The 16,609-nt window shown below is 37.6% G+C and overlaps 1 protein-coding gene across 1 annotated transcript in view; it reads right to left on the reverse strand.

The window, feature by feature from the left end:
* Positions 1-16,609, reverse strand: part of LOC128703688 (collagen alpha-2(IV) chain) — a 208,302-nt gene that overhangs the window by 78,469 nt on the left and 113,224 nt on the right. Inside the window, exon 17 of the mRNA XM_070101287.1 lies at positions 5,558-5,673. Within this exon, the coding sequence (XP_069957388.1) occupies positions 5,558-5,673 (116 nt within the window). The remainder of the gene's footprint in view (positions 1-5,557; positions 5,674-16,609) is intronic.

The following is a 16,609-nucleotide window of genomic DNA, read 5'->3' on the forward strand; positions in this document are numbered from 1 at the left end:
AGAAGGGCAAAAAATTTTATTATGAGAAAGGCAAAAAATTGTATTATGAGAACAGATTATCCAACTTAAAATGTGATATAAAAAAGACCTGGAAAACCCTATCTGAAATTCTAGGAACAAAAAAGATATCAGGAAACAGAACAATCAAACTAACAAAACCAGATGAACCCTGACTGAAACAGCAAACAGACTCAATGTTTTCTTCTCCACCATAGGTAAAAACCTGGTGAGTAAAATCCCAAGCTTAAACACCTCATCTAATGACTACCTCACCGGCACCTACCCGAATACACTCTTCCTAGCTCCGACCAACCCAACAGAAGTCTCACTTATTACCAACACACTAAAGAACTAGGCAGGAGATTTAAATACCTTACCACTGTCACCTTAGTACTGTCACCAATTACTGCAACACTCTTTAACAAATCCATTGAATCCTCTATCTTCCCCACAGACGGAAAAGAATAACAGAGCGGCTAAAAGAGGCCAATATATCTGAAATGCGTAGGGAGACACTGGTTAGAGAAATAGCAAACATCAAACTGAAGCTAAAGGAATCTTACAGGAGTCAGAAATCTCAGGAAGAACTAAAAGCCATAAATGAAATAGAAAGAAACCTAAAGTATTTCTTTTCTTATGCCAAATCAAAGTCGAGAACAACATCCAGTACTGGACCCCTACTTAAACAAGATGGGTCCTACAAAGATGACAGCAAGGAAATGAGTTAGCTACTCAAGTCCCAATATGACTCAGTTTTTAGCAAGCCGCTAACCAGACAGAGTCGAAGATCAAAATGAATTTTTTATGTGAGAGCCACAGAATTTGGTAAACACAAGCCTATCTGGTGTTATCCTGACGCCAAATGACTTTGAACAGGCAATAAATGACTCGTGGAACTCCGTGTTCATCAAGAACTGCAAGAAGCCATTATCACGAGCTTTTACCATCCTATGGAGAGGGAGCATGGACACGAGGGTCGTCCCACAGTTACTAAAAACAACAGACATAGCCCCACTCCACGAAGGAGACAGTAAAGCAATAGCAAAGAACTACAGACTGATAGCACTAACATCCCACATCATAAAAATCTTTGAAAGGGTCCTAAGAAGCAAGATCGCCACCCATCTAGATACCCATCAATTACATAACCCAGGGCAACATAGGTTTAGAGCAGGTCGCTCCTGTCTGTCCCAACTACTGGATCACTACAATGCACTAGAATGCACTAGATGCACTAGAAGACAAAAAGAATGCAGATGTAATATATACAGACTTTGCAAAAGCCTTCGACTAGTGTGACAATAGCGTAATAGCGCACAAAATGTGTGCTAAAGGAATAACAGAAGAAGTTGGTAGATGGATCTACAATTTCCTCACAAACAGAACACAAAGTATAGTAGTCAACAGAGTAAAGTCTGAGGCAGCTACGGTGAAAAGCTCTGTTCCACAAGGCACAGTACTCGCTCCCATCTTGTTTCTCATCCTCATATCTGACAGACAAGGATGTCAGCCACAGCACCGTGTCTTCCTTTGCAGATGACATCCGAATCTGCATGACAGTGTCTTCCATTGCAGACACTGCAAGGCTCCAGGCAGACATCAACCAAATCTTTCAATGGGCTGCAGAAAACAACATGAAGTTCAACGATGAGAAATTTCAATTACTCCGATATGGTAAACATGAGGAAATTAAAACTTCATCAGAGTACAAAACAAATTCCGGCCACAAAATAGAGCGAAAAACCAGCGTCAAAGACCTGGGAGTGATCATGTCAGAGGATCTCACCTTCAAGGACCATAACATTGTATCAATCGCAGCTGCTAGAAAAATGACAGGATGGATAATGAGAACCTTCAAAACTAGGGATGCCAAGCCCATGATGACACTCTTCAGGTCGCTTGTTCTATCTAGGCTGGAATATTGCTGCACACTAACAGCACCTTTCAAGGCAGATGAAATTGCTGACCTAGAAAATGTACAGAGAACCTTCACGGTGCGCATAACGGAAATAAAACACCTCAATTACTGGGAGCGCTTGAAGTTCCTAAACCTGTACTCCCTGGAACACAGGAGGGAGAGATACATGATTATATACACCTGGAAAATCCTAGAGGGACTAGTACCGAACTTGCACACGAAAATCACTCACAACGAAAGCAAAAGACTCGGCAGACGATGCAACATCCCCCCAATGAAAAGCAGGGGTGTCACTAGCATGTTAAGAGACCATACAATAAGTGTCAGGGGCCCAAGACTGTTCAACTGCCTCCAGGCATACATAAGGGGGATTACCAATAGACCCCTGGCTGTCTTCATGCAGGCACTGGACAAGCACCTAAAGTCGGTACCTGACCAGTCGGGCTGTGGCTCGTATGTTGGATTGCGTGCAGCCAGCAGTAACAGCCTGGTTGATCAGGCTCTGATCCACCATGAGGCCTAGTCACAGACTGGGCTGCTGGGGCATTGACCCCTGGAACTCTCTCCAGGTAAACAGTTCTCAAAACAGCAAGGGGTCACCCCGATACACGGAGGAGGAGATCAAGCAGACCTGAATAACTATAGGCCAATATCCAACTTACCCCTTCTCTCTAAAATCTTTGAAAAATTAATTCATAAGCAAATCTATTCCTACCTCATCTCCCACAACATACTCAACCCCTGTCAGTTTGGGTTCAGGTCTAATAAAAACACAAATGATGCTATTATACACATGCTAGAACTAATATACACTGCACTCAAGAAAAAAGAAGTCCCATTGGGAATCTTCCTTGATTTATGTAAAGCTTTTGATACAGTTGACCATGATTTGTTGCACATAAAATTATCACACTATGGTATAAGAGGGCACTCCCTCAACTACCTAAAGTCATACCTTAGCAACAGAAGCCAATATGTGTACGCATATGGAGTAAACTCTTCCACACAACCAATTACAGTTGGTGTCCCACAGGGAAGTGTTCTTGGCCTTCTTCTCTTTCTCGTTTACATAAATGACCTACCAAATGCATCTCAACTACTCAAACCCATACTATTTGCAGATGACACTACATATGTCTTCTCTCACCGAAGCCCAGTCATACTAGCCAATATTGTAAATACTGAATTACAGAAAATATCTACCTGGATGATGATTAACAAGCTTACTCTCAATATTGACAAAACCTACTTCATTCAGTTTGGGAACAGAAATACAGATGTTCCACTTAACATAATGATAAACAGTTCATCTATCACAAAGCTCACAAGAGGGTAAATTCTTAGGAATCCACCTTGATAATAGACTCAAATTCCAAACACATGTACAACAAATTTCCAAGAAAATCTCCAAGCCCGTAGGCATACTATCGAAGATACAGTACTATGTTCCACAATCAGCTCTCCTTGCCCTATATCACTCACTCATTTACCCCTATCTCACCTATGGAATCTGTGCATGGGGCTCAACAACAATAAATCACCTCAGACCATTAATTACCCAATAAAAGGCTGCAGTCAGAAAGATAACAAATTCCCCCTCCAGGCAGCATACTCCACCAATATTCAAAACTCTAAACTTACTCACTGTACAAAACATCCATACTTATTACTGTGCCTACTACATACACAGAACACTAAACTCAGGTATAAACCCTCCCCTCAAACTTCTCCTTACCAACCTCAACAGAACACATGACCATAACACAAGGCACATATCACTCTTTGATGTTCCCCATGTCCATCTCACACTATGTAAAAACTCAATGCACATAAAAGGCCCAAAAATTTGGAATTCATTACCTGTGAATACAAAAGAAACGCTGTCTGTTTATCAGTTCAAGACTCTTCTTAAAAACACTTACTCACCCAAAACTAAATAAATATTGAATAACTGTATTTCATAGATGTATAACCCATGACCCTATCAAACTATGTTTTTAATTGTAATGCTACAAATTTGTACAACTATAATGCTTCATAATTGAAATGTTCAAATTTCATTGTTTAAAATATTGTTTAAAATACCTAACTGTACTTCATATTGTAAATTGTTTACCATAAATTTTACTACTGAATCTATCATTGCTTAGTTAATCTTAAGTTAATTTTAAGCCTGCCCATAATGCTCTGCATACAAGGGGCTTTTGGCATGTACACCCAAGTAGTATAATTCCTTGCACAACTATGTATCATGTCCAAATAAACATTATTATTATTATTATTATTAATAATAATAATAAAAAATGCCAATATAAAAATAGGATTCAGAATAAACAATGTAGACATTTCTAACACTAAAACAAAATTTCCTCTGTTCATCAGTTATGTCCCCAGACTTCTCCTATACTACACTTGGTTTTCATTTTGATTTTCTATTCGCATAAAAAATAGATTTACTGTCATGCAGGCTACTGCATTATTGTAATAATTGTATATGAAATGTCAGCACATTCATGAACATGTATTAGACCAGCCAGTTGGAACTGTATTGGATGAGTGACATGATTTATGTCCTCTGGAATGTTGGCAAAAATCAAATATTCATGCTACTTTGAGCTCAATTTCCAGCTACTTCCAGTCTGAAACCAAACAAAGTCCTCTCTATTTCTATAATATATCTTCCATTCTACCAAACGATACCAAGAAACTGAGAATAAAACCATCAGAAAATACAGTGCAAAGACAATATTTTTAAACCATACACATGTCAGTTATTTTCCCCCATCATGCACTATGTAGGGCAGGATTTTTTTTTTTTTTTTTTTTTTGGTGCACACTCACTGCATAGACCAATTCTCTCATAGCTAGGCAAAAATTTACAGGTTATCTGAGTGAGCTGAGCTTATCACGTAGTTCTACAGCAAAGATCCTGAGCCCAAAGCCATAGTACTACAGCATGGACCCTGAAAGGGTTAAACACTAAAAGCAATTAAAAAAAACGAAAAAATTATAATTGTAAAATGTAAATATTACTGGCACATTTATGCCGCTGTTGCGGACTCGTGATAATTTTTTTGCCAACTTCAACACACCATAAAATCGTACAAGAATGGTATACAATACCGTATACAACACCGTAGTAAATGACTACGGTGCTCCTCGCACCTACTCCAAGGTTGAGGGACTGATTACCTCATCTTCTGTACATAGTTCTATTGTCTTCAAGTTATGTCTTGGAATTTGTATTGATAAAGCCACTGGATGGCGAAATGTCTACAATAAAGATACCCAAATGTTGCACATGTGTCTTAATTTCACACCATAATATCTTAAGTTTTCACAGATTTCCACTCATTTTAGTCCTATTCAATTCATAAAAATGCACTCTTTTATTTTATAAGCTTTTTCTTTTTTTAATTCATGCCACAAACACACACAGGAATATTTTTTTCCGGGTATGACACAGTGAAGGGTTAATAGCTTATTCTGCAAAATTTCTTTTCTTCAGTATTACTGACAGAATGTAATTTATATCTTAGATCTTTCCAAATTGTACAAGTATCCATTCACATTTCTGAACACTGAAATAAAAAGGCAATTTCTGGTTATTTAAATTTAATAACACATTAATAAACCTACCTTTGGTCCAGGGTTTCCTTCAAAGCCAGAAATACCCCGGGTCCCGACATCACCATTTATTCCCTGAAGGCCTGGGAATCCATCAGGTCCTGGAGCTCCAGGATTACCAACAATACCTGTCACAAAGAAGTACATGTACTACGTTCATCACTTTGCCATTTGAAATTTTCAAACTTTTCAATTACATACTTTAGCTTCTTCACTAATACTGTACCTATCTTTTTTTGTATATGAACTAAACTTTTTCCTTCATGTTTAGTTTCATTACTTATTCATGTTTGCTAAAGAAAGGATTATTCATTCACAGTCCAGATACATATTTAACCTGAATCACCAATATCCAAAAACAAAAGTACAGTAGCCTCCTATACCTAATGTGTGTGATGTGGGATGTTATCATGCTAGAAAATCCACTTACAGTATTGTAAATCCAAGCTTGATCTTCTTGACAGTGAGTGCTTAGTAAATGTCAATAATACTCCTTATATACCCATTGTGTATTATACTGGTGATAGTCTTTATGTCCAGACACAGACATGATCCCAATCAACTTCAGTCAATTTAATGCTTTGGAGTTATTAAAGCCCTTTCTTTATACACAGTACTGTACACGGTCACTTTAACATGGTCACAAATCAGTGGAATTTAAAGTTAAATGGCAGTGCTGGATATGGTATATACCTATGACGACATTTGTTGTAGATCCTCATCACTCATCCGTGAGTGGTCGCATGGACCACTTTTCTGCCTACATGCTGAGAAACCTTCATTCACCTATTCTTAGTTGGGTAGTAAACTTTGCCCTTCCTTCCTCCCTCCACATGGTTGACAATGGAGTGTTCATTTTATGAGCATTTTTTAACTCGCACAAGATTTTTTTTTTAACACATCTTATGTACATTTTTTTAACTCGCACAACTCTTTTTTTTTTTTAACACCCTGGCCATTTCCCATCAACATAGAGTGACATGAAAAAAGAAACTTTCACCATCACTCACAATATTGCTGTCTTGCCAGAGGCGTGCAGATACGACAGTTCAGATGTTCCTCCAAACAGTAAACATCCCAAACACCTACTTTTGCATGGAGGCACTGTACTTCCCACCTCCAGGACTCTTTTCCACTAAAACAGATGGTATTAACTGAATTGCTTATGTGCAGCCACCCTTTATAGCTAATGAGAAGGGCATTGTCCACAGCCTTCAGTATTTATCCTGCCTAATTATGAACATACCACATGGTTCAGAACACAACAAGATTGCATTGTCAATAATTATATTGAAAATATTAACAGGGTACCTAGGTAGTAAGTTGGTAGACAGCAACTGCCCAGGGAGGTGCTACCATTCTGCCAGGTAAGTGTAAAATGGAAACCTATAGTAATTGCTTTACATGATGGTAGGATTGCTGGTGTCTTTTTTCTGTCTCATAAACATGCAAGGTTTCAGGTATGCCTTGCTACTTCTTCTTACACTTAGGTCATACTACACATGCATATATATATACACACACACACCCCTGGGCTTTTTTTCTATTTTCTTAGTTTTTTTTTTTTATCAAGTCGGCCGTCTCCCACCGAGGCAGGGTGACCCAAAAAGAAAGAAAATCCCCAAAAAGAAAATACTTTCATCATCATTCAACACATCATTCACTCACACATAATCACTGCTTTTGCAGAGGTGGAACAGAATTATTCCTCCGTAAGCCATGCGTGTTGTAAGAGGCGACTAAAATGCCAGGAGCAAGGGGCTAATAACCCCTTCTCCTGTATACATTACGTTATCTATGGAGGCAAAGAAGGGAATGTATGAAAGTATAGTAGTACCAACACTCTTATATGGGTGTGAAGCTTGGGTGGTAAATGCAGCAGCGAGGAGACGGTTGGAGGCAGTGGAGATGTCCTGGGCAATGTGTGGTGTAAATATTATGCAGAAAATTCGGAGTGTGGAAATTAGGAAAAGGTGTGGAGTTAATAAAAGTATTAGTCAGAGGGCAGAAGAGGGGTTGTTGAGGTGGTTTGGTCATTTAGAGAGAATGGATCAAAGTAGAATGACATGGAAAGCATATAAATCTATAAGGGAAAGAAGGCGAGGTAGGGGTCGTCCTCGAAAGGGTTGGAGAGAGGGGGTAAAGGAGGTTTAGTGGGCGAGGGGCTTGGACTTCCAGCAAGCGTGCGTGAGCATGTTAGATAGGAGTGAATGGAGACGAATGGTACTTGGGACCTGACGATCTGTTGGAGTGTGAGCAGGGTAATATTTAGTGAAGGGATTCAGGGAAACCGGTTATTTTTATATAGCCGGACTTGAGTCCTGGAAATGGGAAGTACAATGCCTGCACTTTAAAGGAGGGGTTTGGGATATTGGCATTTTGGAGGGATATGTTGTGTATCTTTATACGTATATGCTTCTAAACTGTTGCATTCTGAGCACCTCTGCAGTATAATGCAGTATAATGATCCGACTTCATTCATACGATAAAAGAAAGGACCTAATTAAATCAGCAATTACAATGAAAAATGGAGTGTACATAAATGAGTGTCTAACAAAAAAACGTCAAAACCTTCTGTTCAGGCTGAGAAAACTTAAACAGGAAAACAAAATACATCAGTGTTTCACGCGAGATGGGAAAATACTAGTAAGGAAAACATCAACAGGACAACAATATACCATCTCAAACGAACATGATTTCTCTACCTTCCTTAGAAAAGCTGACATTTCTGTAACAGATTAGATAAGTGCCCTTAATACATATATACGTGTGGTGCATATAGTGTACGTTACTATTATATTGTGCATTATTATTTTTATTATTTTTCATCACTAGCTAATGCCAACTACCTCCAATACTCTATACTTCTTTCTTACTGCTAATAATTGCTCATAATTTTAAATTACAAGTCAAATCTTACTCCAAATTAATAATATTCATTATTCTTACCTGTCCATTTAATTTTGTTTATCACTACTTGTTTTTTAGTCACTTTTCATTGTGTATGCAATTAGTGCATATTCCAATTACTTTTTTGCAAGTACCAAAACTATCTTTTGCTAGCTAGTACCAACTACCTCATTTTTTTTTACTTTTTATTGTGCAATAAACTGCTCAATTTATTTAATATTACAAATCAGATCTTACTCCTAAACCAATATTATTTCATAGTGACCATCTGTCCATTTAACTTTGTTTACCATTACTTAATTTTAGTCCCTTATATATTTTCTCCTTTATTTTAGCTTTATATAACTACCCTAGTTTATATATTCACAATTGTTAAAATAATCAAGGTGCTATTCTCAGGTGCTAAAGTAGAATAAGTTCACAATTTTGCCATTATATTCCAAAGCTCATTTATTTGATTACCACTTTATTGTTCACCACAACTTATATTAGTTCCTTTTATATTATAATTTTATACTATAATTCAACTTTAAAGAATTACCTTTATAGTACTACTTACTATCATATTCCCAAGCTCCATTATTTGATCATCACTTTATTTGTATTAGTCCCTTTTATATTGTCTCCTTTATTTTAGCTTAAAAAAAAAAAAACTACCTTAGCTCATTATTTTACATTTGTTAAATAATTAAGGTGCTATTTTTTAGCTTAAGACTATTTACTTTGTTTTATACTTAATTCTAACTATAGATTCACTACAAATCTTATGATTACAAGCATTGATCCTGATACCAACCTCTTATTTAATGACTTAAATGAATCAAACAGTTACTGTAATTACTACACTGCAGAACAATCAAAGGCACTTCTCAGTGCCAACAACAACATAACTATCTTTAACTACAATATCAGATCTTTAAGCAAGCATTACGATGACCTCATAGCATTACTAAATTCCTTACATGCCAATATGTCCATCATTACACTAATTGAAACCTGGCTAAAGCCTGATAGTACAGATGTCTATGCCATTCCTGGTTACACAGCCATACACAACTGTAGGCCAGACCAACAAGGGGGTGGCACAGCCATATACTACTCAGACCAACTAGAATGTATCACTAATACTTGCACAAGGGATGAACATGGGGAATATATAATAGCCAAATTCAAATCCAAATACCTACAAAAACCTCTCACATTGATAAACATCTACAGAGTTCCACAGTCAAACATTAGCCAATTTAGTCAAAACCTAGGAAGTATGATAACTGATGCACACATGAACAAAGATCACTTACTACTCTCAGGTGACTTCAATATAAATCTCCTGCAAGACCAGGACCCACACGTTACTGAATTCACAAACACAATGAGTAACTGTATGTTGCTACCAACAGTAACAAAACCTACAAGAGTTACAGAGACTAGTGTTTCCCTACTTGACCACATCTGGACCAACACCATATCCCCTTTAAAATCAGGCATAATTACAGATAATACCACAGACCACTACCCTACTTTCCTCATAACAACTCTTGGTAAACTACCCCAAGACACTACTAAAGTCACCTTCAGACTTCACAATGAGGCAGCCATTAATAACTTCACAACAGCAGTAGCAAACATTGACTGGCACACTGAGCTAGAAATCTATACAGATATTGACGAATGTATTAATAATTTTCTAAAAAAGACCCAATACCTCTATAACAAGCACTGCCCTAAAAAAACTAAACAGATGACAGCTAAGAGACTGAATAGTCCCTGGCTAACACCCAGCATTCTCAAATCCATAAATACAAAACACCAATATGAAAAACAGTACAGAATGGGTCACATAACCAGAGACCAAATAAAACGTTACTCGTCAATCCTAACCAGCCTGATAAGAAGGGCAAAAAAATTGTATTATGAGAACAGATTATCCAACTTACGAGGTGATATAAAAAAGACCTGGAAAGCCCTATCAGAAATTCTGGGAACAAAAAAGATATCACGAAATAGCGAAATAAAATTAGCAAAATCAGATGAACCCCAACTCCCACCAACAGAAACAGCAAACAGACTCAATGATTTCTTCTCCACTATAGGACAAAACCTTGCCAACAAAATCCCAAGCTCAGATACCCCACCAAATGACTACCTCACCGGCAACTACCCAAACACACTGTTCCTAGCTCCGACTAACCCATACGAAGTCTCCCTTATTATCAACGCACTAAAAAACAAGGCAGGAGATTTAAATACCTTACCACCCTTTATATACAAAAAAGTGTCACAAGTGCTATCACCAATCATTGCAACACTCTTTAACAAATCCATTGAATCCTCCACCTTCCCTACAGTACTCAAAATAGCAAGGGTCACCCCGATCCACAAAGGAGGAGACCAAACAGAGTTGAATAACTATAGGCCAATATCCAACTTACACCCTCTCTCAAAAATCTTCGAAAAATTAATTCATAAACGAATCTACTCCTACCTTATCTCCCAAAACATACTCAACCCCTGCCAATTTGGATTCTGGCCTAATAAAAATACTAATGATGCTATTATACACATGCTAGAACATATATACACTGCAATAGAGAAAAAAGAAGTCCCACTGGGGATCTTCATTGACTTACGTAAAGCTTTTGATACAGTTGACCATGACTTGCTCCACGTAAAATTGTCACACTATGGTATAAGAGGGCACTCCCTCAACTACCTCAAGTCATACCTCAGCAACAGAAGCCAATATGTGTACGCAAATGGGGCAAACTCTTCTGCACAACCAATTACAGTTGGTGTCCCACAGGGAAGTGTCCTTGGCCCTCTTCTCTTTCTCCTATACATAAATGACCTACCAAATGCTTCGCAATTACTCAAACCCACACTATTTGCAGATGACACTACATACGTCTTCTCCCACCCGAGCCCAGTCACGCTAGCCAATATTGTAAATACCGAATTACAGAAAATATCTACCTGGATGAGGACTAACAAACTTACACTAAACATTGACAAAACCTACTTCATTCAGTTTGGTAACAGAGCTACAGATGTCCCTCTTAACATAATGATAAACGGATCACCTATCACAAAGCTAACAGAGGGAAAATTCTTAGGAATCCACCTTGATAATAGACTCAAATTTCATACACATATACAACAAATTTCTAAGAAAATTTCCAAGACTGTAGGCATACTATCGAAGATACGGTACTATGCTCCACAGTCAGCCCTCCTGGCCCTATATCACTCTCTTATTTACCCCTATCTCACCTATGGAATTTGTGCATGGGGCTCAACAACAATTAACCATCTCAGACCACTAATTATCCAACAAAAGGCTGCAGTTAGAATGATAACAAATTCTCACTACAGGCAGCACACTCCACCAATATTCAATACACTAAACCTACTCACCATACAAAACATCCATACTTATTACTGCACCTATTACATACATAGAACACTTAACTCTGATATTAACCCTCCCCTCAAACATCTCCTTGCCAACCTCAACAGAACACATGACCATAACACAAGGCACAGATCACTCTTTGATGTTCCTCGTGTCCATCTCACACTATGCAAAAACTCAATGCACATAAAAGGCCCTAAAATCTGGAATTCATTACCTGTAAATATAAAAGAAACACTACCTGTTTATAAATTCAAGTCTCTTCTCAAAGATCACTTACTCACCCAAAACCAAATAAATACTGAATAACTGAACCTTATAAATTGTATATCTTAAATGTTTCTCACAATTATATCACATAAATGTTAAACCTAAAACCCAATCTAACTTTATTATTTTTTAAATACACTACCTAACAGAATACTCCATATGACTGAATGTACAACAATGCATGCAACCATATGACCTGTCTTTGTAATACTCACTTGTGCTTTATAGTAATCTGTTTACATTAATGTTTTATCACTGATTTCATCATTGCTTAGTTAATCTTAAGTTAATTTTAAGCCAGCCCATAATGCTATGCATAGTATAAGTGGCTTTGGCATGCTGCTCTTATCTGTATTTTTTTTGTACCTCTGTATGTGTGCTCAAATTGTTAATAAATAAATAAATAAAAAAAATAAATGTGTGAGTGTGGTGAAAGTGTTGAATGATGATGAAAGCATTTTCTTTTTGGGGATTTTCTTTCTTTTTTGGGTCATCCTGCCTCGGTGGGAGACGGCCGACTTGTTGAGAAAAAAAAAAAAATACTCTAAAATGAATAAAATGTCATTATGTGACAAGTGGTGGTGGCCACTCACGAGGTAAAAATAATTATCACTCTGACCATATCTTCCCATTCTTGCCCTTTTGAGGTCTTATTATAAGAGAAAACAGAGCATTTGTGAGGCTAACTACACTAGATCACTAGTTTCATAAGGAAAACACTGAAACAAAAGCAATTTTCTTGTGTTTTTCTATGATTTCATGCTTTAATTCAATGGATATAGTCGTCATCATCTTCTCAGCACTGTCCTTTGCACTTACTTTCTTAGGACCTATGGTTAGAAAAAAAAAGAAATTAGCAAAATAACTGCACAAAAAGCACAAAACGCTGGGATGCTGGGTGGATGTTGTGGCGTTTGCTGCGCCAACTAGTGGCAGTGTATCTGAAGCTCACTCATAACTCGGATTTTGGCTTACAACTCAAAAAATCGACCAAGCGGCAGCTCATAACCCAGAAAACTCACAAGTTGGGGCACTCGTACGTCAAGGTACAACTGTACATATAAGTAACTTTTCTTAACATGTACAGCAGCAATACATGCACTGTAGGTGATCTTAAAATACATCATGTGTTTAAATAACTAAAAATTAATGCCTGCACTATTCTTCTGAAATACCTTTTATTCACTTGTCATTAACCCGTAAACGGTCCAAACGTATATACATTCTTACCGCTAGTGCCCCAAATGTATATATACATTTTATTTTTCCTGCCTCCAAATTTGGCACCAATATTGCTGCACACTAACAGCACCTTTCAAGGCAGGTGAAATTGCTGACCTAGAAAATGTACAGAGAACCTTCACGGCGCGCATAACGGAGATAAAACACCTAAATTACTGGGAGCGCTTGAGGTTCCTGAGCCTGTATTCCCTGGAACACAGGCAGGAGAGATACATAATTGATTATATACACCTGGAAAATCCTAGAGGGACTAGTACCTAACTTGCACGCGAAAATCACTCACTACGAAAGCAAAAGACTTGGCAGACGATGCAACATCCCCCCAATGAAAAGCAGGGGTGTCACTAGCACGTTAAGAGACCATACAATAAGTGTCAGGGGCCCGATACTGTTCAACTGCCTCCCAGCATACATAAGGGGGATTACCAACAGACCCCTGGCAGTCTTCAAGCTGGCACTGGACAAGCACCTAAAGTCGGTTCCTGACCAGCCGGGCTGTGGCTCGTACGTTGGTTTGCGTGCAGCCAGCAGTAACAGCCTGGTTGATCAGGCTCTGATCCACCAGAAGGCCTGGTCACAGACCGGGCCGCAGGGGCGTTGACCCCCGGAACTCTCTCCAGGTAAGCTCCAGGTAATTGGCCTGAGATGCCTGGTCAGCATAGAATGGGTCTTAATACTCAGTGTGCACCATATTAATAAAAATCTGGGACCACTTAGTACCTTGTGGGAGCGGCAGTTAAATTGAGCACCAGCTAGAGCAAATAGTGCGGCAAACACCAAGGATTCACTGATGTAATGTCATATTAACACTCCCCTTTTAAGAGGAAGTGATGTTAATCCCAAGTTTAGGGCCTATCTGTCTCTGACTGTCTATCTCTGTCTATCTCTATCTCTGTTTATCTCTGTCTGTCTGCCTGTCTCTGTCTCTTTCTGTCTTTATCTCTTTTTATCTGTCTCACAGGTACACACAAATACAATTATACATAGTGTCAATTACCTAGGATAACATAAAAAATCCAAAGTGCTATACTATGCTTGTAGATATAATGCATAAGAATACCTGTTGGTTCACAGTGGCTCTCTCTGAGACAGAGAGAGAGATAAGCAGAGAGACAGAAAGAGATGAGCAGACAGAGACAAGACAGAGAGAGATAATCAGAGACAGATATGAGCTCATCAAATGTCACCCCTTATCTCTGCACCCTTGCTGGCACCCATCAAATGTCATCCCTTATCTCATCTTATCTCTGCACTATCTCATCTTATCTCTGCACCCTCGCTGGCACCCATCAAATGTCATCCCTTATCTCATCTTATCACTGCCCTCCAGGATGCTTGTCACTGACACTTGTCTTACACAATGCTTCAAGGGAACTTCTTCCTTCTTCTTCTTCTATACTCCTGTGTATCAAAACATTGCTGGGACCTATAAATACTTTGTATATATTCCTAGACAATAGTAAATGACCAAGGCAGGTGTTAATGTCCACCTGTCAATGTGTTTGTGACAATTTGAGTATAATTTCAGTACCTAATATTAGTGTCAGAACAAAGATTGGTTATGAAATGACAAGAACTACTATAAATTGTAATTATCAGAACACAAAAATTATATAAAATAATATGAAAAATAGAAAAAAGGTATAACGGCAACACTTCTGCAAGTGGCAGGACTTGATGTTGCTGTCACGTGAGCATCCAGTGCCAACTTCTCGGCCTCATATCTCTGCAAGTACTGACCCTAATTTTTTTTTTTATCCTATAACACTAAGAAAAATATGCTCTTTATTTCCATAAAAAAAAACCATTTTTTAAAATATTCGGGGCACTGGGGTAGTGAACGTATATATACATTTGGACCGTTTACGGGTTAAAGGCATAATTATACTCCGAGCAAACTGCACTTGATTCCATGCACTTTTATGAATGGCTCATCATTTGTTAGTAATCAAACATACTTTACAATAATAATAATAATAATAATAATAATAGCCATAATAATAATAATAATAATAATAATAATAATAATAATAATAAAGACCTAATAATAATAACCTAATAATAATAATACACCTAATAATAATAATACACTTAATAATAATAATAATAATAATAATAAAGACCTAACTAACATCATTAGCATACTCTTGCTTAGGCAGTTGCCTCTTGTATCCCAATATTATAAAAACCATGACAGCCTAGTTGGTTTCAAGCAAATTTCGGTGACATATGACATGAACATCAACAAAAAAAAAAACTTTACAGTGAAACACAGTAAACCCTCAATATAACAGACTAACAGAAGATTTATATCAGTGTTAAAAATAGTAAAATAAGTACAATAAAGTACTCTACTGTATACCTAATTTAGAACTGTACACACAGTTAACAGATACACTGCCATAAATAATGAAACTAAAGGAATTAACCCTTTGGGGGTTTCAGTCTTAAGTAATAGTACGGCTTGCACCCCAGTGTTTTTGACGTATACTAGTATGCCTAAATTCTAGCGCCCTCAAATTTAGTTAGAGAAAGCTGTTAGGCCTACATATGAAAGAATGGGTCTATGTGGTCAGTGTGCGCAGAATAAAAAAAATCCTGCAGCACACAGTATGTAATGAGAAAAAAAAAACTTTGACTGTGTTTTTGGATTAAAACAGCGACTTTGCACTGTGTTTTTGTATGGTATTTATTGTTGTATTCTAGTTTTCTTGGTCTCATTTTATAGAATGGAAAACATGTTACAGAAATTGAGATGATTTTGACTGGTTTTACACTGTAAATTAATAAAGTTGGTAGAATTACCGACAATATGTAAAGTAAAAGGACACAAGTGCAACTAATGTGACATTTACTGTGGCAACGTTTCGCTCTCCAGGAGCAAAACGTTGCCACAATAAATGTCACATTAGTTGCACTTGTGTCCTTTTACTTTACACTGTAAATTACCTCGAAATTGAGCTCAAAGTAGTAGAAATGTTCGATTTTTACCAAAATTCAAAAGTAAACAAATCATGCCAGGCATCCAATACACGTCAACTGGTGAGTCTAATATTCTTTCACAAGTGCGCTGATATTATTTATACCATTTCTACGCTAATGCAGTAGTCTGCATTAGTCTATTTTTTGTAAGAATAAAAATTCAAAGTGGAAAGCCAAAGAAATATAAGAGGGGCCTGGGGATGTGACTAACGAACAGAGAACTTGTTATTTTAGTGCCAGGAATGTCT

Source organism: Cherax quadricarinatus, chromosome 76, assembly GCF_038502225.1.
Source record: "Cherax quadricarinatus isolate ZL_2023a chromosome 76, ASM3850222v1, whole genome shotgun sequence".
NCBI lineage: Eukaryota > Metazoa > Arthropoda > Malacostraca > Decapoda > Parastacidae > Cherax > Cherax quadricarinatus.